General features: G+C 35.4%; 1 protein-coding gene across 1 annotated transcript in view; it reads left to right on the top strand.

Moving 5' to 3' along the window:
- The window catches only part of Lrp1b (LDL receptor related protein 1B), a 1,856,415-nt gene that overhangs the window by 1,682,926 nt on the left and 146,637 nt on the right, over positions 1-26,852 (top strand). Inside the window, exons 67-71 of the mRNA XM_058585368.1 lie at positions 10,368-10,484; positions 17,075-17,181; positions 23,071-23,200; positions 25,000-25,106; positions 25,445-25,577. Of these exons, the coding sequence (XP_058441351.1) occupies positions 10,368-10,484; positions 17,075-17,181; positions 23,071-23,200; positions 25,000-25,106; positions 25,445-25,577 (594 nt within the window). The remainder of the gene's footprint in view (positions 1-10,367; positions 10,485-17,074; positions 17,182-23,070; positions 23,201-24,999; positions 25,107-25,444; positions 25,578-26,852) is intronic.

A 26,852-nucleotide genomic window follows, 5' to 3' on the forward strand; every position in this document is an offset into this window, starting at 1 on the left:
AGCATATTGTTGGGTCTTGTTTTGTGATCCATTCTACTAGCCTGTGTCTCTTAATTGGTGAGTTTAAGCCATTAACATTTAGGGTTATTATTGAGATATGGGTTGTTCTTCCAGCCATATTTGTTTATTTCTGTTACTAAACATGGTTTGTTTTCCTCTTTGATTATTTTACCCCCCTTTACTGTCCTACCTCCCACTGTTGGTTTTCATTGTTATTTTCCATTTCCTCTTCCTGTAATGTTTTGGCAAGGATGTTTTGAAGAGATGGTTTTCTAGCTGCAAATTCTTTAAACTTTTGTTTATCGTGGAAGGTTTTAATTTCATCTTCCATCCTGAAGCTTAATTTCGCTGGATACACAATTCTTGGTTGGAACCCATTTTCTTTCAGTGTTTGAAATATGTTATTCCAGGATCTTCTAGCTTTCAGAGTCTGTGTTGAAAGATCAGCTGTTATCCTGATTGGCTTACCCCTAAATGTAATCTGTTTCCTTTCTCTTGTAGCTTTTAAAATTCTCTCCTTATTCTGTATGTTGGGCATCTTCATTATAATGTGTCTAGGTGTGGATCTCTTATGATTTTGCACATTCGGCGTCCTGTAGGCTTCTAGGATTTGGGATTCTGTCTCATTCTTCAAGTCTGGGAAGTTTTCTCATATTATTTCATTGAATAGACTGCTCATTCCTTTGGTTTGGAGCTCTGTACCTTCCTGTATCCCAATGACTCTTAAGTTTGGTCTCTTAATGTTATCCCATATTTCTTGGATGTTCTGCTCATGGTTTCTTAACAGTCTTGCTGAGCTGTCTATGTTCTTTTCAAGTTGAAATACTTTGTCTTCATTGTCTGATGTTCTATCTTCTAAGTGTTCTACTATGCTGGTAGTATTCTCAATTGAGTTTTTAAGTTGGTTTATTGCTTCCTGCATTTCTAGGATTTCTGATTGTTTGTTTTTTATAACCTCTATCTCCCTGTATAGTTGATCCTTTGCTTCCTGGATTTGTTTGTGTAATTCCTTGTCGAAGTGATCTTTCATTGTCTGATTTTGCTGTCTAATGTCTTCCTTGATACTCCAGATCATCTGAAGCATGTATATCCTGAATTCTTTATCTGACATTCCATCTGCTGCAGCTGTTACCTCTTCTAAAGTTGCGTTGACCTGCATTGCTTGTGGTCCTTTCTTTCCTTGTCTTTTCATACTGCTTGCGTATCTTTCCTGCAGGCACGGGCGGCAGCTCTGCTCTCTCCTTATCCCAATTGGGGTGTCGTGACTACCACGCTGGCAGGTCACTGGGCCTGTTCTGGGCCCTGGTGGCGGCTCTGTTCTGCCCCTACTCCAATTGGGGTGACGAGTGTACCACGCCAGCAGGCCACCGGGCCTGATCCGCCTGTCGGTTGCAGGTTTGCCTACCGTGAAGGCGCGGGTGGCTGCTCTACTCTGCCCCTACTCCAAATGGGGTGACGTGTCTGTCGTACCGGCAGGCCACTGGGCCTGTCCCGCTGGTCGGTTGCAGATCTGCCCACCTTTCGGGCACGGGTGGTGGCTCTGCTCTGCCCCTACTCCAATTAGGGTGGTGTGTGTACCACAACGGCAGGCTCCTGGGCCTGATCCGCCGGTCTGTCGCAGGTCTGCCTACCTTGCAGGCGCGGGCGGCGGATCTGCCCTGCCCCTCCTACCACGCCTGCGGAGCGCTGGGCTGGGCCTGATCTGCAGGTTGGTCACAGGTCTGCTCACCCTGCGGGCACGGGTGGCGGTTCCGCTCTGCCCCCACTCCAATTGGGGTCACGTGACCACCATACCGGCGGGGCCTGATCCGGGCGCGGGTGAAGGCTCTGCTCTGCCCCTACTCCAGTTGGGGTGACGTGTGTATCACGCTGGCAGGCCGCTGGGCCTGACCCGCCAGTCTGTCCCAGGTCTGCTTACCTTGCAGGCACGGGCGGCGGCTCTGCCCTGCGCCTCCTACCACGCCCCTGTACCACTGGGTCGCGGGTCTGCCCACCTTGCGGGCACTGGTGGCGGCTCCGCTCCGCCCCCTCTCCAATTGGGGTCATGCTGTCACCAAGCTGGCGAGCCGCTGGGCCTGCTCCGGGCACTGGCGGCGGCCCGGGTCCTCCCCTCTGGCTCGACGACAAATCGAGGAGACTCGGGTGTCTGTGCCTCACCCCCCCCCACCAGGAGACCAACTGTTTCTGTCGCCGCTGGTATTGATGAAGTTCTCTCCTCCGCTGCTTTCTGATGACATCAGATCTCTGCCATGTTGGTATCCTATGCGAATGGCAGCATTTCGTTCCCCTTGCCAGGCAACCAAAGCAACGGGTGAGTCCTGACCGGCCGTCATCAGGACCTGGACCGAGAAGCAGTTTCCGCGGGCTCCTAGCCCTGGGCCAGGCAGTTCCGGGAGCCAGAACTCGGCTGCTCCGAGCTCCGTGTATGCTCAGATAAGAGTAGGCTCCAAGAAGCAGCCCCCGCGGGCTCAGTTCCGGGAGCCTGAACTCGGCCGCTTAGTGCTCGGTGTATGCTCTGATAAGAGCAGGGTCCAAGAAGCAGCCTCCGCAGGCTCTCCAGCCCTGGGCCAAGGCGGTTCCGGGAGCCGGAACTCGGCCGCCCCGCGCTCGGTGCTCACTCCGATAAGAGCAGGTTCTAAGAAGCACCCAGGCACTGAGCCCAAGCAATCTGTCTGCAAGCCGCAGGCGAATGGCAGCCTGAAATTACCTGTTCTATGGCTGAATGAGCTGCGGTCAGTCGAAAACAGGGATGGTGACGTCAGCTTTCCAACATGGTGGCCGCTGGCCTCCTCTGTGGTCTGACCGGTGTGGAGAACCGAGATGGACTGCTTCCTTCCCCCGTCTCGAACCCAGAATTCAGCCCTGAGTACGGTGCTTGCACGGCTGGCAGAAACTGCAGCGCTGTATCCCTGCGTCGCTATCTCCTCTTTCCCAGCGCGCGCTGCAGACTCTAGCCGCGGGGCGATTTGGTGAATAAGCAGTGTTACCCTCCGTGCGACAAACCTCTCGCGTTTGAGTCCCCGTAGCCGATCCTCCTGTGATGGAAATCCTTCCTCCAGGTTCCGGAGCACCCCACTATTGCTGGAAATTCCTAACAAGATAGCCTTTAGCCATCCTGACTTGTCATACTCCCACACAGTGAAGCAGCACACGGGGGCAATGCACTCCCCTCGCTGCCATCTTCCTTCCCTTTTAATTTCATTAAATAATTTGAGGAAGACTGGGGCTAGTTCATCTTTAAAATCTGTTAGAACTCTGCTGAGAATCCATGTGGTACTGGGTTTTTCTTTTTTGGTAGGCTTCTCTGATTGTTGTTTCAATTTTCATGACTTGAAATTTGTCTATATATATGTTTTTCTATATCTTCCTGATTCAATTTTGGCAGGTTACATATGTAAAGAAATTTGTCAATGACTTCTAGATTTTTCTTCTTATTGGAGTGTAAATTTTCAAAGTACATAATGATCTTACGGATTTCAGAAGTTTCTGTGTTGATATTGCCTTCATTATCTCTAATTTTGTTGATTTGGGTCTTACTTTTTTTAAATTAGTTTGGTTAAGGATTTACAATCTTATTTATCTTTTTGAAGAACCAACTCTTTGTTGCATAAATCCTAGGGATCTTTCTATTCTTAATTTCATTAGTTTCAGCTGTGATTTGTATTATTTCTTGTCTTCTATATTTTGAAATCAGTTTGTTCTTCTTTTCTAAGGCCTTGAGATGGAATATAAGTTTATTTATTTAATAGCTCTCAATTTTTTTTATTTTGTATTTTTGGTACTAGAGATTGAACCCAGGGGTGCTTAACCACTAGCCACATCCCCAGCCTTTTTAATATTTTTATTTAGAGACAAAGTCTCACTGAGTTGCTTAGGGCCTTTCTAAGTTGCTGAGGCTGGCTTTGAATTCACTATCCACCTGCCTCAGCCTCATGAGCCAGGGAATTACAAGCATGTACCACCATGCCCAGTAATCTATGTTTTTAATGTATGAATTCAGTGCAATAAATTTTCCTCTTAGTTTTGCTTTCATACAGCTCCAGAGATTTTGATGTTTTGTATCTTTGATTTCATTTGTTTCTAAGAATTTCTTGATTTATTCCCTAATTTCTACTTTGATCCATTCTTCATTTAAGAGTGTTATTTAATCTCCATATGTTTGTTTGGTTTCCATCATTTTTCTTTCTGTTGATTTCTGGTTTTATTTCATCATGGTCTGATATGATGCATGGGATTATATCAACATTTTTGTGTTTACTTAGATTTATGTTGTGATGTAGAATGTGGTCTATTTGGGAGAATATTTCATGAGCTGCTGAGCAGAAGTTAAATTCAGTTGTTTTCATGTGAAATACTCTGTAGATATCTATTAGGGACATTTGATTTATAATATGTTAGGGCAGATATATCTTTTTGATTTAATGCTTAATGATATGTTGAAATCTCCAAATATTATAGTATCATATTATCTCTGTGTGTGTGTGTGTATAAATTTTGGGATTTTTGTTGGATTCTTACCTGAATCATGATGTAATGACCCTCTTTGTCTCTTCTGACTAATTTTTACTGAAATTAGCTTTTGTCAGATATGAAAATGTCTATTCCAGCCTGTTTTCAGAGTCCATTTTTTGTGGAATATTTTATTGCATCCTTATTCCTTTAGTTTGGGATTGTTGCTCCTTATGAGATGAGTCTCTTGCAAATATCATATGATTGGAACTTGTTTTTTAGATCAATTCTGTTAATCTGTGGGAGTTAATCAATTTGGGAGTTGAAACCATTTATATTCAGTATTATTATGCATATGTGCTTATGGTTTGGTATCATTTGATTTTTTTTTTAAATTTAATATTGCCTTGGTTCTCATTTAGATTTACTTTTGTTTTATCTTCAGTTATTTGAGAGTTTTGAATTTTGCTTTTGGGATCCTCTGTGTACAATTTATCTTTGAGTATTCTTTGCAGTGGTGGCTGAGTTGTCATGTATTTTTTTCCCCTTGTCATGGAGGATTTTAATTCCCCATCAAATATGAAAGAGAGCTTTGCTGGGTACCACAATCTTGGTTGGCAATTGTTTTCTATTAGAGCTTGAAAAATCTTGTCCCATGCCCTCCTTGATTCTAGTGTTCTGAGGATAGAAGTCTGAAATTATCCTAATTGGTTTGCCTCTAAATGTGAGTTGATGTTTCTTTTTTGCAACTTTTAATTTTCTTTCCTTTGTGTTCTATGCTTGGCATTTTAATTATGTTGTATCTTAGAGAACTTATCTTTTATTTAGGTCTATATAGGTTTCTGTATGTCTCTTGTAAGTGTATCTTGTTTCTGAAATTGGGAATGTTTTCTGTGACTATCTCATTGAAAATGTTCTTAATATCTTTAGCTTGTATCTCCATGTTCTCTTCTATCCCAATGATACTCAGATTTGAGCTCTTGAAGTCATCCCAGAGTTCTTGCATACTCTGGCATGTGGGTGGGGGTCTGAGAGTTAATCCTCTCCTCCTAATTCAGATAAGGGAAAGCCAGTTTCTGCCCTATTTGGATCTCTAGGGTCTCTGGTAAAATCTGGTGTGGGACATAGAGATAAACTGTCCACCAGTTTTGGCTTCACCTTTATGAGTATGAAGTATCAGGTATTTGCATTGTAGAATAGATGTTCCTGTGGACCATGTAGCAACTACAGGAATGTAGAATTTCTCCCTTGGGGTCTTGAGACTGAATGGTCAATGTTAAAAATTTTTATGACTATTTCAGTTTCTTTGGTTTAGGGGCTTTCTGGGGCTTTTTTATTTTTAAGCTGATTGCAGGGGATCTCATTCTATGGTCTAATCTCTGCTGGTTGTTGCTTCAAGCAAGTACAGCAACTTCTTTTCATTCAGGGAGTGCAAAGGTGTCCTGATTGACTGCTTAGAGTGTTCAGATTGCTCTTTTCTGAGGTGTTCTAAGGCCACTCTGCTGATGGACAAGCCAGTCCCCTTTCCCCTGAGGAGCTCTGAGGCCAAGGTGGCTGTTGGTTCCCTTTTCCCAGAGAAGCTCTGCTGAAGTGGGCTGTAAAGAGCAGTCTCCCCGAGTTTCACGCAAGTGATGGAAATGGGGTTCCCCTTGGTGGAATGGGCTGGCTGAAAAATAAAAGCGAAGAAAAATAAAATGATTTTTTACACAGAAAGTAGTTTCAAAAGTAGGGTCAGGACGGTCAAGCTGATCAGATGGATGGAGCTTCTATACTCTGACAAAATGGAGCCCAGGCTTGCTTTATTTATATCAGGGGACATCAAAGGCAGAGATAAGGTTTCAAGGGCAGAGTCTTGCTTCCAGCTGTCTTGCAGTCAGCAGGTTGATTGACATCTTGGCAGGTCACACCAGTTCCAGGTGCTGGGTGGAATCTCTGGCAGAGCTTGAGGGGAAAGTATACCTGCGTCAGGTGATCAATACCTGCGGGGGGTTCCACAGGAAGTTCCCAATGTCAGACTTATTCCCTTATTAGGCCACTATGCGCAGCATAGTCCACACAGCCCATGGATGGTTTGTGACAGAGCAGCAATCCCTATACTCTTGAGGAGCTCTGAGGCCAAGGTGGTATGGTCCCCCTCCCTCTGAGGTGGGGGTGTAGTCACTGGGGGTCAGGGGAGTCACTAGAGTGCTTCGGCAGTTCTCCTTGTGAGAAGATGTGGTGGTGGTGCCTGGTGGGGCTAATGGGGATATGGAGCACTGAGGCAGCTTTCTCTCCTGCATAGTGTAGTGTAGCTATTTTTCCAATTTCCTGAGGAGTCCAGCAGTAGGTTCCATTGCCTGGGGGTGTTTTCCTGTGGGAAAGGAAGCCAATTCTGGATTTGTTTGCACCAATCCATCTCCCCCACTGGCTCTGAGTCCATTAAAGTCAGTTTACCCCTACAACTCTCAGGTTTCTCCAAGTCAGTCCTCTTCCTCCTCTCTCAACTCCTTCATCTCCCTCCTCCTCCCCCCCCTCCTCTCTGACTATCATGCCTTGTTTGTCTGTGCTACTCTTGCAACCACCAGGGAAGGCCACATTGGCATACTCAAGCCAGCACTTTGCTTACTTTTTATTTCAGATGCTTAGGTAACTAAAGCTTTGTGTATTAGTTTTTTTTTAAGAGTTTAAGTTTCAGTGTATTCCCTTAACTACTCACCTCTCAGAGAAGGGATCCTCTCCCTTTGTAGGACTGATGTTGAGGAGCTGCCCAGCAATGCTTTCTCCCTCCACTCCACCATCTTTCTACTCCTGTTTTTATTGGGTACCAGGGCACAGGATGCAGGGCCCATGGCTGTCTGTAACTGTGGGGTTTGCTGATGCAGACTCTTTGGAGAAGCCGCCTCCCTGAATGAGGAATATTGCTGGGAGATGGTCCCCATGACTAGGATAGAGAGAAAAACTTAAATTTCTTGCCTCCACAGTCTCCCAGAGCACTTCTTCAGTTCTTGTTCTCAGAGACATCATTATCACTGGATTTTTTTTCTTCTCTTCTCAAAAATACCCAATGCCTATTCAAACACCAGTAATACTACAATATATATGTAATACTACATACAGCTAGTTGTCTACATTGAAGGACCTTCACGCCACCTATCTAGGGGTATCAGATTTGTACCAGTAGCGGCAATTCATGTGAAAACATTCAAGACAGCAAGTTTTACAATATTTATTTTCTTCCTATTTATAAGGATAAGAAATAGAATAGTACATTTTTCTAATGCTATTCAACAACATGAATTAATATTAAAAAAAACTACATATTGTGAGCATTTAAGAACAATTACTCTAGAGTACTATAGTGTAGAAATATATGTTCTATTTCACAATCAGTTTTTTGGCCCAGTGATTTTCAATCTTCACTGCTCATTGGAATCACTAGACTAGATTTAATATAAACTGATGTCTGGTTCCCACCCAGAGAGTGTCATTTCCTTGATCTGGAATGTGGCCTGGGTAAAATATTTTTTCAAAGTTTCACAGGTGATTTTAATGTATAACATTTTGAAATCATCTAATTTAAACCTTATTTGTATATGTTGTATATTTATGTATGTATATATATATATATACATATATATGTGTGTGTGTGTGTGTACATTTTCAATGGATATTTGAAATGCAAAATAAGGCTATATAGTTTGTAAGTTTTACATGTAATGTCATTAATGAAAAGTTAGATAACTTGGAAACAAAATCTGCATAGACTTACATCAGGCAATTAATCTCCCTCAACATTGTTTCTCCATGTCTCAAGTGGAAATTTTATCTACAAACTCTAACTTGTAATCTTTTTAAGAAATATGTGCATATCTCTTTCAAATACAACGTATTATATTAATGTTTCCCTATAAAAAAGTAAAAGAAATATTTCAAAAATCCTGAAAACCATCTATTAAGTTCATACTAAATAACAATGTGTAATCTTTTGCAGTCACGGGGGATTTCTTTGCTTGGAACTTCAGCTGTATTATGACATCACATTGTCTATTCACTAGGATCTTTCTTACATTCTGAAAACTATCTAAAATAACATAAGCAACATGTGATAAGAAATAAACAAAAATAATACTTAAACGTATTTTCTGGGGGCTGGGATTGTGGCTCAGCGGTAGAGCACTCGTCTAGCACATGCAAGGCTCTGGTTCAATCCTCAGCAACCACATAAAAATAAATAAATAAATAGATAGATAGATAAATAAATAAATAAAGGTATTGTGTCCAACTACTTCTAAAAAAATAAATATTAAAAAAACACATTTTCTGTTCTTTTTTTTTCTTCCTTTCTTCTTATTTTTTTTTTTTGCTTTACTAGTTTCAAATGCCAAAATTCAAAACCAAATTCTATATTTTCCCAGTTTTTGAAACATCTCTTTTTTCTTTTTCTTTTTTTTTTTTTTGTACTAAGATGTACAGAATTTTGGTAGATTTTGTGCCAATGTTTAAATGTAAAGTTAGATAAAACACAGACCATATAATATATCAAAACACAGAATACCCTTCAGCATAGTTCTGAGGAATTATTAGCAAGCAGACAGGAAAAAAGCAAAGAAGGTAAATTACAAGCAACACTTTGTTTATTTGTTTTGTTTTTATATAGTAGAAAAATTTATTTGAAGTCTATCATCAGAATTTCTTTAGTAAAATGTTAACTGGATCAGAAACTGCTTATGAATTTGTTTTTTTAACATTTAACACTTTTGTAAAATTAGATAAATTATACTTTCTGATACTTATTTAGCCTCTTTGTTTAAATACATGTAATAAAACTTTTTAATGATATTATGGGAAAGGAATATGATTATGTTTCTTAAAATACTTAACCAAGACCTGAGCTAAATCCTCACTATTTTATTTTCATAATCATGCCTAAAAAACTTTTATTTTGTTATTTTATTTGATTTTGAATTCTATAAGATGCATTTTGAAGCACAGAATAATAACTACCACCAAATAACTTACCTTCTCCTATTGTTCATTTTTTTTACTAATCTGAGCACTTTAAATGTTCACCTCTAATATGACTGAGAAGTTGATCCAAGTAAAATAAAGTGAAATGTGTACTGAATTTTGCAATGAAATTTATAATTTTATTATTTTTTTATGCTACTGAATTCATAATGTCTTTATTCCTTATACCAATGATGATATAAGTGGAAAATTTCACACCTGACCCCATGTGATGTGTCTCAGTGAAAACATAAGCATACTAGAAATATTGTATAAAATTAGATTTGGGCTACGTGTATAATGTGCATATGTAGCATAAATTAATTGTGCAATTATACTTGGGTCATATTCCAAAGATATTTCATTATGTGTATGAAAATACTATAAAATCTGAAAAAATAATTGAAATGTTCAATACTTCTCATCCTAAATATTGTTCAATCTGTATTAATATATGAGTTTCTGAGTGGATAGTGGTCAGGATTTAATAGAAATAACTATCCATAAGTAAAACATGAGCAAGAGCTCTTTGGGAAGAAAGATAAGATGGCATTCTCAGAGTTTGATTAATAATATATGTTTTGTTAATTCATAGCAGAAATGGAGTATCCTAAAAGGATAATTTGGGATAATTTTGACCTATATTTTTTTGCCTGATTTGTGTTGACTTTGCTTGGCAGTTCTAATCCATTGTTGTATAATCAGCCTGTGATGAAAACTTGACCAATAACAACATAAAAACAGACAAAAGGCAAAAAGATGAATTTTTCTCAGTTCTTGCTTTCACTTTCCCCAGCAATGTTTCTCATTGTAGAATGGAACTAAAGTCTTAGGAAATGTTATATGCCATGGATTCGGCATGGCAGTCAGGATATTTTGAGGGATGTCTTTATGGAAATCAGTGATGCAAACTTTGGTTCTTTCCATTACAGATAAAAAGACTTGTGGACCTCATGAATTCCAGTGTAAAAACAACAACTGTATTCCAGATCACTGGCGGTGTGATAGCCAGAATGACTGCAGTGATAATTCTGACGAAGAAAACTGCAGTAAGTAACTTCTGCCTAATAACATTGCAAGTTTGACAGCTCATTCAATAAGCAAGATGGCAGTTTTTATTTCAGATAAGGTAAAATTTGAACCTAGCTGTCCTGCAGCTCACATTTTTATACATATATTCACATTTGGACAAAAATATTCAGACTAAATTGACCTGAATCTCAAAGGGTAGAATTATTGAAATGCTCATCCTGGGAGTTATTTTCTTCCAATCCTCAGAATTGGTATGAAAGTATCATGAGGTTTAATGCAACTCATTAGTATGCAATGAAGGAAGCCCTTGGTGCAAGTTCATACAATGAGCTGAATGATGGGGAGACGGTACAAAACATCTCATTCTTTAACGGATGGTACTCATTTCATTTCAGTCTCAAATCCTTTTATAGTACAGATTCACCCAAGAGCATCTTTCAGTGAATTATCATTTATTCTCTCTGTAGTGGTGAACATAATATTTATTTAGGATGCTTATCTCTGAAAATGGAATAACACTATTATCATCTTCCTCCTGCATTTTTATGTAATAAATTTAAAAACAATAATTATTCAACATTTTCCTGAAAAAAACATAGTACTATATAAAATTGTAACAATGTCTCTGTATTCTAGCATTAATATGTTAATATGTTTCTGAGTATATTTCTTATCAGCACTTTTATATTCTGCTGTTTAAAAAAAGCACTGCAGCCGCATTTAAAATAAGATAATAATTAAATTCCATGTATTGAATATTTATATTTTGATACTACCAAAAAAGATATGATGTATATTAATACTAGCAACGTCTGTTCTTCCAGATATCTCATTGGACTAAGGCCACTCATTTCCCAGGAGGCAGAGGAGTAAATCTACATAGGAAAACATTATATATTAAGGCATGTAATTAGGAAAGTGAAAGTCTTAATAAACCACTTGAATATATAGCTTGCAAACTATAAAATAGTGTCTTAAATAGCTTTCAAAGTTTAATCTGACCTATGTTTGAGAATCAAGTACATCAAGTGTGGAATATCTACATCATTTCAATAACAGACTACTCTAAATATGGGAATTTTTATCATTCCCTCTTCACACAGATACCTCCCAACCATAGTCTTTAGAGAGGCAGACAATATTGCAGCGAGTCATTAGGATGCTTCAGATTCCTTTGGTCACCAATTAAAAGAAAAAAAAATTTATATACATGTTTTCAGATCTGCCCAGTGATTTGGATGAAAATTCAGTTGGGTGAGGGTGATAGTGATAGAAGGATAAAATGTATATAGGGTATATATATATATATATATATATATATATATATATATATATATATATATATATATATATATACATATACATATATACCTATTTAGCTTAGATCTACTATGTTTAGTGTTTATTATCTATAGATACTTGAAAACAAAAGCCCTTTGAAAGATATTGAGAACAACAGAGGGTGGGAAGGAGTGAATCATTGAAAGCTTATGCCTGTAGAACTTTATTCAAGGAAATAGTTGAAATTGCATGAAAGATGCTGCTATACCAAATAAAGAAAAAAGAAGTTGGGATAGTCTGGCTTTGAGTGGCTGGGGTTTCTTAAGTGGCTGAGTGTCATTGTATTAATATCTAAAAGTGAGTTTTTGCACAGGAAAGCAAGGAGAAAGAACATTGACTCTCTCTTATTACCGTGGCAACAGGGATAAATCATTGAAACCACACAGCCCTTAAAATAAGCAAGGGAAGTGGCTGTAGTATCAAGTACTGCAATATGAAATACCCAATTATGTGGGTCTTAGTATCTAAGTATTCTGAACCTTTTGCCTAAGTCAAATAATATTGATGAAGTTGAAGAGGAAAGAAGATAGTGAACAGATATGAATTATGTTATAGAGTGACCTAGAAGAGTGGATGACAGAGCATATTAAGACAAGTATCAGAGCATATTATCATGTTAACATGATATGAGGAAGACTCTTTAGATATAGATAATTGAGATGCTTTTGAAGTTTTTATGTTTGAAGATGCTTTCCTGAGTTGACTACAACAAATTAGAAGGAAGATGTAAACATTGAAAATGTCAGCAATTCTACACAGGCAAAAGCTGTATGAAGAATGGATAATCACCAAGAAAAGTGTAGTATAGAGGTCAGGCTTAGAATAAATACTGTTGTTATATTAAAATGCCATAAACAGCTGGTCTCAGGTCTTCAGGAGCCTGACAGAAGGATGGCAAGCTCTATGCCAGTCTTGGCAACTTAGTGAGACACTGTATCAAAATTAAAAAAATAATAAAGAAGACTTGGGATGTAACTCAGTGGTAAGGCAACTGTGGATTCAATCATCTGTGTGTGTGTGTGTGTGTGTGTGTGTAGATAGTCAACATATTCCCAAATTATTTCTTATCTATTAAAGCAACTATTAATGTATACACACACTCCACACTGTCTAAATATAGATATATAAATATAGATATATATTGATATATATTTTATAATGCAAAATTTCATGTATATATGAACCTTGCTTTTTATCATATTTTCTAAATGTTATTGGCTAGTTTAATGCACGTTGGGCTACATTTGTCAGTAATTGTTGCTATTGCTAAGAAGCAGAGATAATAATTCAACCTTATATTTAAAAAGCAACAGCGACATTTTTAAAGTCACTTTTCTACTTCTTTGTTTATGAATCTGATTTAATGGATTTTCTTTCCAAATTGTGTTAGAAACATTCCTGTCATAGTCATGGCAAGAATTCAAATGGTAGTGGAGCAATTAATTACCAGATATATTTTAAATGTAATATGCTTTCTACATTTTTATATTTACATGGGATAATTAGTCCATTGTCATTTCATCATCATCATCTGCTGATCATTTCCTTGGTTAAGTGTTCAGTAGGGACACTTTGCTTCTACAATGATTTCTGCTCTTAGAAACAAGAAAATTTCATTTTCAGTGGGGTTATTTTGTAATCTGTTTCAAATATTTAGAAATGCCTGAGAAATTTCACCATCTATTTGATTTTTATCAACAAAAATATAATATATGGCAGGTGTGCTTTCTAAGTAATTGATGTGCAAAATAAATTGGTTTATATCCACACTAAGAAGTCTTATGGATTTTAAAATATCAAGTAATTTGATCAACTAGATTAAGGTTTATATGGTGACAAGCTGCTTCTGCCTTATTTGAAATTCTAGTACTTTCACACTGAATTTATATCAGAGTATTATTTGTATAGGATGTCAGTTATACTAAATATATTCTAAAAATTGTTCTTAGTTGTTTATACCCTATTCATATTATTTTTGAATTTATCATTAATGGTTTATGATAATCTAGGCAGTGGAAAATCTGACTCCAAATATCTCACTGGTCTGTGGCTAACTCTATGGCTTTAAAAGTCACTTTAGTACCGCAACTTCAGTTTTTTTTTTTTTTTTCAGTTTTGTGCAAGATGGTTTCCACATCTTTTCAGTACCGAGTTTGTATATCATTGCTGCCATCAATATTGAAGGAAGTGCTCAGACCATATTATGCTCCTATTTTTCAGTCTTATTATAGAAATGAGATTGATCTTCCAAATCATAAGAGTAGGCCCTGCAGAAGCTTCTTAGATGTTAATCTGCTGTCTAGATGAGGTTTATGGAGACTTTGGTTAATTGTGTTAATTGTTCACTGTGGGTTTCTCCATCCACTCTTAGTCTAGGTTTCCAGGTGATAGCAGAAAAAATTAGTATGGGAACACCATTTGAGAAATACCAAGGAAAAAGTCACATTGTAGTTTTTTTTTTGTTATTGTTGTTTTGTTTGTTTGTTTGTTTGTTTTTGTTTTTCCAGTTGGGTTAGTTTTCAGGTAGTTATCTTTTTGTTGTTGTTGTTGGTAGTGGTGCAAGAAAAGTGTTCACTATTATGCCAAAACTGGAAAATGTTTTCTTTTTAAATCTGGAAAAGATCAAAGGTAATGTAAGGAATAAGAGGAAAGAATTATCCAGGACCTTCTAAGTTCCATTTCGTCATGAAAGAGTTACATATTTAGCTATTTAGTGTTAAAAAAATGTAAGTATGTAGATGAGAGTTGGAAATTGATTAGCTACCTTATTCTTTGATGGCATTTGTGCATGTAAAAGTATAGTAATTCATGATTATTATTCATATGTAGGTTTGTTGATCATTTGTAAAGCATGATAGAAGTATGCAGAAGTTCCATTTGCACTGAAATATCTTTTCCCAGCAAATTACACGCCCTGTTCATATCTGTCATATAATAGAATAATTGATAATGTTTGGAAAAAGTCTCTATAGAACAAATTCTCTGTGGAAGTATTTGGCAAATGCCACTAAAAACTGGCTACCTAACTTTTTGTAATCTCACATCAACAACTTGCAACCCTCCATATAGTAACATATGTCAGAGCTTGTGAAATCATTGCCATTGAACACATGATGAACAGAGTTATCTTTCACTATTCAAAATTAGAACATTGGAGAAAGAATCCCATTGAGATAACCCTCAAACCAAGGAAACCAAATGTTTCTTTAGATCTTTTTAAGCATTTCAGTATGATATGTTTTAAATGTACTCACTCTTTGTTCCTTTAATGAAAATGTTTGGGGTTATTATTTTTCATTGTTAAATAAACTTCACGTTTCACTCTCATTTCTTTTTCCTAAAAATTAAATTGCACTTATCTGAAGGGGAAATGACTTCAGTGTAGAATGATGATAAGAGCACAAGAGCTTTCTCATTATTATTAAGTAAAATAGGCTTTGCTAGTACACATCTTAGATAAGTAACTCAGATTGTCATGGCTTTCTCTGTTACACATGAGCACATATTACTTCCTCAGTTTTATGAGAGACAACAGTATAATCTAGTAGTAAAAAGCACAGGCTGTGGTGTCCAGGTGTTTTGATTCAAGATCAATACTAGCTTTTCCTCATGCTGGGTGATTTCAGAACATTTCTTGTCTTCTGTGTGCCTCAATTTACTCATCTAAGAAGGGCACAGCAATAGCACATGCCTACAGAGTTGTTAGCATGAGTCATTGGTGTATTAATTTAAGTACTTGGCAATAACCTCGCCTGGGGCCCAACAAGAAATAAGTAATTAGTAGTTATTGTACTAATACAATAGTATTAGTTATTTAAGTGTAATAGAATTATTATTAGCCTGTAGTACTATACTAATTGTATAATTATTAGTATTGTGCTAATTAGTGGTATTAGTATGAATAAAGTTATTTTTAAGGTTAAAATGGAATATACATGAGTACAATACAAAAACTAAAAAGGGAAATGTGTGTTGTCATGTTCACTAAACAAAGGAGTGTAGAGACATTTGAGATTCACCTATTTAGTAGCTTTTCTCCTTTATACTGAATGACATCTCATTTTATTCCTAGCCTGAAGATCACATTTTAAAACAAAGTCCCAGAGCAGAACAAATTGCTCTCTGAAACATATTACATTGTCCACAGTTCTTCAAATGTTCTCAAAGGGCTTTTTCAACATAAAAATGTAGGAGCCTTCAATGGTACCAAACAATGATGATGCTACCTTTTAGTTAGAAACTAAGTAAATTATATACAGCAATAGTCGAATGCAGACTGAATTGTTCACAGTATTTATTCAGAAGATTAGTCTTCATTTGAGTGTTTCTTAAATCTAATAACTGCTTCTTATTCCTCCCTCACCTGGATATTATTGTGTGTGACATAACTGTAAATACAATTAATAGAGAAAACTAGAAGGGGTCGTCTTTCATCATGCTGTATATCAGTCTAACAAGAGATTATGTCCAATGGTCATGTCAATCATGTAGAAACAATTTCTGAAATCTTATCTCAGTTCCAGAGGAAGAATATTCCACATAGGAATTAAGCCAAGCAGTACTTCATAGTATTTAGCTTATGTTCTGTATGGAATATGGTAAAGTTTAAGTGAATGAATGACTAGCAAATCATTTATATTGACAGGTAAATGATACAGGGCAAAAGTAAACAAATGCATAAACATTTAGGCATTTTTCAAAGAAAACAGTTTCCTTTGGACCTCTTTATCCTTACCATGTCCAATAATATTCTCATGTACCTTTCTCGTCTCATGACCTCTGGATTTTCTGGTGACAATTTTGAATGATTAAAAATCACCAGGATACAAAATAAATAGTGAAGAAACAAAAACTAGATTTTCTTCCCATTTAACAAATAGATTGATAGGTGCAACAAGTCAAAAAATAAACTCTTGCATACATTAAATCACTTTCAATGTTAACTGGAAAAATATCATTGCTACAGTAGGACAACATGCAGACTTTTGTCTTTTAAGCAGCGGGTTATTTGTCTTCTATTTGTTGTTGTTGTTGTCAATTTATTTCTGTAAAGCCACTTTCTATTTATGACTTTACAAATAAATTTGAAAAATAATTATATTATGTATTATAGATGCTTTGTGAGAATTTTTCCTAAACAATTTATTTGTTCTGCTTGGCTAACCTCCTTTTCATTCTTTAATGCTTCCTCATGTTGAATGTCATATAAATTTTAGAATGCAGTTGCATGTAATAGAAAAACCCTGTGCTATTTTTCTGTCCCCAGAGCCACAGACCTGTACATTGAAAGATTTTCTCTGTACCAATGGGGACTGTGTTTCTTCAAGGTTCTGGTGTGATGGAGATTTTGACTGTGCAGATGGCTCTGATGAGGTAAGCATCCCTACAAACTCAAACAGAAAAGAAAGCAGTAGTTTAAAACCACATTTAGAATTACAATTATTCAGTCTGATAAGTGGGACCTAGGACCACTCTGAAATGTGCTTTGCTTCTGACACACTGAGATAAGTATTAATCCATGTGCTGTGCTGCACACACCTGCACAGGAATAATTCTTGTGTTGCTATTGACAGTTAATTTTATAGTCTGTTTTACCTCAACTGGTGAATAGCTGCATTGGGAATAGGATGTTTGGAAACCCTATTCCCTGTAGCTGATGCCCTTGCCATCTGTGAAGTTGTTCATACACTTCCTGAAGTATTTATAGTCAAGACTAATATTTTATGCATTTTAAACACTTTCTTCTCCCAGGTCCCTTTTTTTCAGTTGATACAGTCTTACAGGCTTTGGTGTGGATCATCAATTTTATGAAACCACAAGTTGAGCTTTGCTGAGGTAGTGAATCACAATCCATTTATAATAAAGCCTATGTGTATATATAGCTTTAGGTAAAAGTTTAGAATTTCTCTGTATAATTCCACAAACTTTATTGTGTTAACATTTTTATGCTTATATTTCAGATAATTATTCCATAATATTTTAAAAAGTAATAAACAATATATGGTTACATTTTTTTCTCAATCAAATCCCCAAATCTCCAAGTCTTCTCTTTCCATTTTCAAGGAGAAATCCAGTAAAAGTGAATTTTATGGATTTTCTCTGTTTACTTGGTTATCAGCAACACAGGGCTTGCACAGTCAAGTCCAAGGACAAAATGAGGTTTTAAATCCTCAGTGGACCCTGTATCTCCTACAATACAATGAGTCCCTAGAGCTCTGCCACTCTGGTTGGCAAACATACATACAAGCCCCTCATAAAGGTTGCCTCATTGAATGGAGACTGGGGAGGATCTCCCATGCAACTCCAGAGGCTTCTGCATTTCAGGTCCAACTCCCCCAAACGTCCACTGATTTTCTTTCTCTTTGGGGAATATTGCATCCCTAAAGTTTATAAGACCCATGTAAACACTTTCTTTCTCAGTCCTTAGCCATTCTTAATAGGACTGGGGCAAATCTTTCTCTCACCATTATGGGAAAATTGCCCTAATCACATTAGAATTGTAGATTTTGGAAACAATATAATTACATTCTTACACGAAGGCCAAAAAACCTAATCCTCAATGTTGCAAAGGGCTTGAGAAGGTGAAAAATACCGCTTCTACTTGTAGACTATCCACAGCACAGAAATCAAAATAATTTTTTAAAAAAAATCCACAGTGGAGCAAGACATTTTTATACTGACTACCTGACTCCCCACATACTTGCTTAGCAATTACTCGTTCAAAAATGATATCAACATTCCCAAGTCAGTAAACCATATTTAACGTAAACTAATTCATGTCATAGACATTTGTTTTGTTTTAAATATGTTTCACCAGCTTGTGTAATCTGTGAAACATCAAGTGATGAAGATTTATTGCTTAAGGCTTATGATTTCATCCTGTATGTTAGTAGTGATACAAGGCACACTAACAAAATGAAAATCTTATTTTAATTTGAACCTTTCTTAAAATTTTATTCAAGTCAAAGTAATCATCTTTACTAATGGCATTTCTCTCAAAGCATAAGTTAGTTGGTGGATGTAGTTTTTCTTTTTTATAGCAAAATATATATCCATATTCTCAGGCATTTTTTGATAATGCTGCAAGGGAATCAAATTAACTCTTTAAAATTGAGTTTTGACTGTATTTACAATCATTTATTATAGTTCATGTGAAATGAAGTGGCTAACAGTATAGGAAGAAATTTCTCAAGTCTAGAGTACAGGTTGCTTTGACAAAAATCAGACAATAAAGCAAGCAAACAAACAAAAAGGAGGATTGAGAAAATGGAGAGAAAGCATGATTGAAATCAAGAGAAGCTTATATTGAGAACAAAAGTTGAGAGATTTTTTAAGATAAATTTTTGTATATATGTGAACTCATAGTATTACCTTGTTATTATACAGTCACAACAATAAAAAAATGAAAGTTGGATCAGTCTAATTTCATGTCAAGTTTATATCTCTCTGGCATATGCTGAGAAGCTTTTTTATAAGTGACTTAAAGTTATAATAGTTGGTCTCTGCACTAACATAATATACTGCAAGTACAAAAAGAAATGTCAAAGCATCTTAAACTGCATCTGTACACTTGCTAGTAATAATATTTTGCTAATTTGCAAGTTATATAGGGTCATTCAAATGTTTAATTATATTAATGTCACTAGCACTCAGAATTTTAGAGTAAAATGGAATACAAATGTAGAAATAAATATTAAATAAAAATCCTGTAATATTTAATTTATAACTATCAGAATGTGATTTTGATTATCTTTCTCTTTCTTGAAATATATAATTCCTGCTTCTGGTACTGAACATTTGACAATGAAGCAGAAAAGATTATTCCTAGTACTTACAGAGTGACTTATAAAAACCATTTTCCAACTAAAGGAAATAAGGATCCTATGAGAAATGTCTAATTCTAGGTCTGAGAAAGGAAACTGAGCAGCTCATCTTAGGGTCTTAGGATGCAAGACTTGTGATGTTTAATATATGCAGGGATAAACTTAAAGTGACAACCACTGACAAAAGGGATAATTTTAGTATCAGAATGGCAAATGACTGTGACAGATTGAAGCACAATTGAATCTACAGTTTCAATGCAATCTTTACAAAAATACCACTGACATTATTCACATAAATATAAACACAATCCTAAAATGTATATGGAAACATAAAGTCCCTGAATAGCCAAAGCTATCTTGAGCAATAAAAATGTTTGGGGGCATTACTCTATCTGACTTTAAAATATACTTCAAAGGTATGATAATCAAAACAGCATGATATGGGTGGTATAAAACAAACAACATAGAACAATGGAACAGGACAGAAAAACTGGAAGCAAACCCACATATCTTCAACCAACTGATTTTGACAAAGGTGCTCACAACCCACATTGCAGAAAGGACAGGTTTTTCTACAAGTGGTCTGAAGCAAATTTGATATCCATGTGAAGAAGAGTGGAACTAAACCCCAGTCTCTCACCAAAAGGATAAAAGATTTAAATATAAAACTCAAAATAATGAAAGTATAAAAAACATAGTGAAAAGGCATCAAGACACTGGAAGGAGCAAATATGTTTTGGAACAAGACCCCAATATCACAGAAAATGAGCAAAATTAGATAAATGAGATTATTTCAAATTAAAATATTTCTGCAAAGCAAACAGAAATAATTAACAGAGTGAAGGTACAACTTAGAAAATGAAGAAAACAGTTGCAAATTATACATCTTAAAAGCAAAAGCAGAAGCAAAAAACCTAAGAAACCTAATTTAAAAATCTACAATAGCCCTCAGTAGACATTTCTCAAAAGAAGTCCTATAAATAGGCAATCAGTGTTTTAAAAAATGCTTAGCATCATTAATCATCAGGGAAATGCAAATTGAAACCATAATGAACTATCACCTGACCTAGTAAAATAACTATTATTAAAATATTCAAAGACAAAGGTGCTAACAAAGATGTGGAGAAAAGGGATTCCTTGCGCACATTTGGTGGGAATGTAAAGTAGTACAGTTGTATTGAAAAACAGTATAAAAGTTCCTCAAAAAGTTAAGAATATATCTACTCTATGACCCAGTAATCCCACTACTGGGTATATATCCATAGGAAATAAAATCTGTATGTTAAGAGACATCTGCACCCCTATGTTCATTACAACATTATTCACAAAAGCCAAGAAAGTAAAATAATTGAAGTATCCAACAACTTCAATGGATAGATAGAGAAAATATGGTACATAAACACAATGGAATACTATGCAGCCATAAAATATAATGAAATCTTGCATTTGTGACATTAAGCATGAATAGATCTGAGAATCATTAGGTCAAGTGAAATACATCAGTCATAGAAAAACAAGTGCTGCATGATCTCACTGATATATGATATCTAAAAGAGTTAATCTCACAGAAGTTGAGGAGAGAATGGTGGTTACCAGAAGCTGGAGAAAATAAAGATGAAGGGGGACAGGAAAGATTGTTAAAAGTTGCCATTACATGATAGAGTAAGTTTGGATGTGCTATTGCATAGTAGGATGACTAAAGATAATAAGAATGAACTATACATTTCAAAAAACTAAAAGAAAGTATTTTGAAAGTTTTCACTATGAAGAAATGATTAATACTTGAGACAGATATTACTCTATTTTGAACATTATATTACATGCATGCATATTGAAACATCACATGGTACTCCATGTATATATACAATTTTTGTGTTTCTGTGCATCACTTAAAAATAAAATAAATTTAAACTAAAAAGAAGTAAGAAATATTTTACTTAATATTCATTTATATATGTTTTCTAGATATGCTACTCCGTATATTCATTCAGTAGTTTTTATTGTGTGCTTATATGTCCTAGACATAAACTGAGTGGTGAAAAAAGTGTATGAAGTCTTTTCTCATGGGAAGTTCTAGGGTTATTTCTCTAGTGACTTTCATATCAGTCACATAAGCTGGCTTAGCCTTCAGACATTCCACATTTCAAACTACCTTTACCCATTAAAAACTACTTAGGTAGTTCCATCTCTGGAAGCTTCCTCTTTGAAGCCCTTTCTAAATGCTCCATATTCATTTATCTTGGCAATTAATACACTTTTGCTACAATTGTGAATTAGCTGTTGGTCTTTCATACCATACTATGTGTTTATCAACTGCAAGGAGTAAATCTTGATTTTTTTTTTATTGTTATCTAAGAAAGTCTCTTGCAAATGGTAAACCTTCATTATATGGGGAAAAAAAGAAGAATAAAATTGATTATATACCAGTGGTCTAATGAAACTGCCATCAGTAAAAAGTAAATAAATGAAATCTAGGAAGTCAACTCTTCTTCCTTATATGGGGGTGAAACTGAATAGAATAGTCATAATTTAACACGGTTCACACTGTGGATTTCCACAAGCTGTGAGCATATTGCACCATTTGTAGAAGGGTCAGGCAAATATAGTTTGACAAAAATAGATATTGCTGTACAAGAGAAAAATACCATCAAGGAAGATACTTCATTGGAGCACCCATTTTGACCAATGTTTTAGACTTCGAGATGGTGAATTTCTGGTGGATCTTTCATTTATCTCATATAAAGCATCAAAGGATCCCAAAGGTAATTCTGCTGTCTTGTTTGACTTCCAAATAAAGCCTGGGCGCGGGCCAGCAGAAATGACAATTGTGACAGCTCATTTCACAGTTCTTTAACAACAAGTGTCGGAAGTGAAGAGGAGATTTATGAACACTAGCTAAGTTGTAAAAGGACTGGTCTAGAAGAAATGAAATAATGAGAAGGGGAAAAGAATGCTAGAATCTTGCCAATGAAAAATAGATCAGATTTGCATTAGGATTATGATTTGTTTCACATTCTATCCACAACATCACCCATAGCCCCAGCAAACTGGATATAGTTGCTTAGAAATAATGTTTACCCTACTATTTCCCCCAAAATCTTCAGCATTGCCTGAAACTGCTAGAATTCCATTACCTCATATCTATCAATTAAAGAATGATACACTGATAGCAATTTAGTTAATATGATGAAGTCTTAGAATATATGTTCTTTTTCTATTTCTGTTTCACTAGGGCTCAAAAGACAGATGAAAGTAAAAATTATTATAATTCTGTTGTGTAGTTACAGGCTAGAAATGTGACCATCTGAACCATGTGTATGTGTTAAATGTGGTTTCTACATGCCTTACTTTCTACACAGATGTTCTCTAGCTGTCTTTTGAGTTTGTAGATATTTTTAAATGTTTTTAATTTTAATTATATCTGTGTTGGATTTGACAGAGAAATTGTGAAACAAGTTGTTCCAAAGATCAGTTCCAGTGTTCCAATGGCCAATGTATATCAGCAAAGTGGAAATGTGATGGCCATGAAGACTGTAAATATGGGGAAGATGAGAAACACTGTGAGCCAGGTAAAATGATTGAAGTGGTTTTTAATTTAGCAGACATTTTAACTTGATATGATTTAAATTCAAGAAATGATACACAGAAAACAGTAAGAGACACAGGCACTTCTTTACTGATTTTAGGAAATAATCTGAAATATCTGTGGATAAATTAATTGGTGTGCCCTTCATATGTTACAAAAGTTTTTTTGGCAGATGATAATTATGCATGGGATCCAAGAATTATGCAGCCAAATTTGATTTTCTGGTTTCTATATCTTATCATACCATTTGGAATTGTTTTCCCAAATAGCAAAATGAAATATGTTGAAACTATAAGTATGATAAAAGTCGAGTTTTCAGTTATGGAAATTGAGGTTATAAGACAGAATGCAGTTTTTCAATGTGCCAGGTAAGAAGCAGCATAGTGTATTGTTTGTATTTACATCTTGGGCCAAAATCAAAATATAGGGCTGGGATTGTGGCTCAGCGGTAGAGTGCTCGACGCCGCACAGGTGGGACCTGGGTTCGATCCTCAGCACCACATAAAAATAAAGACATTGTGTTGTGTCCATCTACACATAAAAAATAAATATTTAAAAGAAATCAAAATATAATCAGGAAGCAAAAGCAAGTATACAGAGAAACCATCTATTTTATGCATTTCTATTCTTAAATTTGACTCTATACATATGCTCATGAAAACATTTAATTTTTTACTTGGTTATTTTAATTACATTATCTTTAAAAATAATGTAATTATTTTTAATAATGTATTATTATACTGGGGAACATCATACTACAGTGTGTGCATAACCATGAAAACATTACCTTGAGAGACTAGGCCAAAGAAGCAGATAAACAAAACACACAGATTTTCATTCCGCAATATTTACCTAGAGTCCATAGTGCTAATTGATGACATCTTTCTTTCTCATCAAATCTAGACATGTTCTTAGATTTTTTATTAATACAGATTCCCTAGGCAAATGCTGCCAATTAAAAAAACTAAAAACTCAAGGGAAAAGCTTTTTAGCATTCTTGAATAAAGCAATTCAGACCACAAAATCGTTATGCAAGTACATTTGGCCATTAGTGGTCTAACATAAGGTCAGAACACTCGAATGCAAGCCTATAAAACCCAAATTGACAGACAAAGGCAGTTGTCATAATTATTATAATCATTAACTAGATGAGCTAGTAGTAGTAACTTATTTATCTCTTTGTTTTTTTTTAAATCTGTGTCTCATAAAAGAATTCTGCAAATTCTAGAGGCTCTCTTAACTATATGTGTATTTATGTTTAAACTCTCAAAAACAACAAACTTCTTAAAACTTTTTAAATATTATATTTATGTCATATTAAGTCAAATAATATCTCTGTACCTATGAGACCATGCCAAGATTTTCACATTTTGCATTACACAATTTATATCTGAATGAACTTTCCTAACAGCTATTTAATATTTTTGTAGTTTTAAAAATCATTTGAGACTTCCCTTTTCAAATAAATTAAAATTGTGCAAAACTAATTTAACTCTTCAAAATCAAAGGGATTGAAGAGATAAAGTTTTTTTTTCCACTTTTTTTAGTCTAATGAGTGAAATCCTTACTACATAAGTTATTATATCATTGAATTTTAATATTATGAAATAATTTTATAAAGCATATTAAAATGAATCTTTAATACCAGTTATTGAATATAGTTTAAATAATGTCCACTGTTCTTATTGTCATCCATGTATTCATATTTTCATATGCCTACTTCCTCCCAAACCATTCTTTACTTTAACTATATCTAAATCTCAACTTTATAATTGTATCCAGCTTCTCCTACGTGCTCATCAAGTGAATATATATGTGCCAGTGGAGGATGTATTTCAGCATCTTTGAAGTGTAATGGAGACTATGATTGCACTGATGGTTCAGATGAGGTAAAAATCTATTGTTGCTTGATTAATATCTTTCAATTACCTGCAGTAATAATGGGAAAACAAATGGAATGAAAGTAGAGACAAACCTTGATTCTTAGCACTGTCTGAAAGTATTAGACAGATACACTGAATGCAATCATTTCAGCATATCCTCAAATCTTTAGACTGTATATATACTGAAGCCCATTGTCATTTGTAGAGGTTATGTTTATTAAGCTTAAATAAAATAAATCCCACTCTGTGATAAATCTCCAGTATTATAAGTGGCTTGCTTATTGTGCCTATGATTGTATCATTATCATTAATGAAAACTGCAGTGCCCATTTGTATTTGAACAGATGGATTGTGTGACTGAATGTAAGGAAGATCAGTTTCGATGCAAAAATAAAGCCCACTGTATTCCAATTAGATGGCTGTGTGATGGAACTCATGACTGTGTGGATGGCAGTGATGAAGAGATCTGTGACAGAGGTAATGTGTTTTTATTTGTGCCGTAAAATGAGAAAATGAAAATTAAGGAACCATGTAGGATATACAGCATGTGCAAGAGCCAGAGGATTGAACAATTAAATAATTTTATTCTTTCTACTTCCTTTACATAGAGGCTTGTTCTAAATAAGCAAAATCCAGAACATTTTCAGACAGAATATCTCAATCCGTTCATAACAAAGTCAACCCAAAGGTGAAGTTTATTGGGTGTGTTTATTAAGAGTTTATTAAGTGTGTTTTCAGACTAGAAGCTGGGATAGCAATAAAGATATGTGAGAAAGAAAGAATGTAATTACTGTAGTCATTATTGCAAAAGTATTTTCTGTATTCTTTGAATGGCTTGTCTTCCAGGTTGCTTACCTAAGTTTAAATGAACAAGAATACCTGGTACACTAAAATGCACATGTTCATATGCTAAATGATGTGTAGGTCATAAGTTGTGCCTCAACTCTCCATCTTGACATATTGTTGAGAAGATGATCTATGTTTCTATCAGTCTAGAAAATAATTTTCTATTTTTTGTGTATTTTTCCAGCTATAAGAAGACCATTTTATGACAGATAACAACTTTTTGGTTGTAAATTACCACATTAAAAGCTGTAATTTTTACTATTTTGAGTTAATAAGAATTAATAAAAGCAAAGAAATTGTGTGCTGAAGCTTGAAATTATCACAAATTATGTAATTTTTATTTTAACATTGTTGAGTATGCTATTTAAATTTAATTTTTTTTGTGACTTGCTTACAAAAGTTTCTCAAAAAACTTTTTATTTCAGAATAGTTGGAATGTGGTCAACAGTGATGATATTAAATACTGCCACACATGATGCAAGGCATTTGAAAATGCACTCAGCACTTATATTCTTTAAATATATCTAAAATAGTTACTTCTGTATGTTTGGTCACTCAAGGAAAAATATTTTCTACTTTCTTAATATTAGATTGGGTGTTTATGATGAGAAATATCTCCAACCCCAATGATAAAGGGCACTTTCAGAAGAAATACAAGTTATCTTCAAAATCTGAAGTGCATTATAGATGGCAATAAAATATTAAACACCACTATGACTGTTTCTACCTTTGGTTAGCTTCTCACATGTACATGTGTGTGCGTGTACATGTACTGGGGGTAGAACTCAGCTGCTTACACATGCTAGGCAAATGCTCCACTACTGAGCTACATCTCCAGTTTTCACACTTATGTTTTTTTAATTGATAATTTTAGGTACCACAAACATTTTGTATGGTCTGACAGCC

This window comes from Marmota monax, unplaced genomic scaffold (genome assembly GCF_021218885.2).
Source record: "Marmota monax isolate L192 unplaced genomic scaffold, Marmota_monax_Labrador192_F-V1.1 WCK01_AAM20220418_F8-fsc00034, whole genome shotgun sequence".
Lineage (NCBI taxonomy): Eukaryota > Metazoa > Chordata > Mammalia > Rodentia > Sciuridae > Marmota > Marmota monax.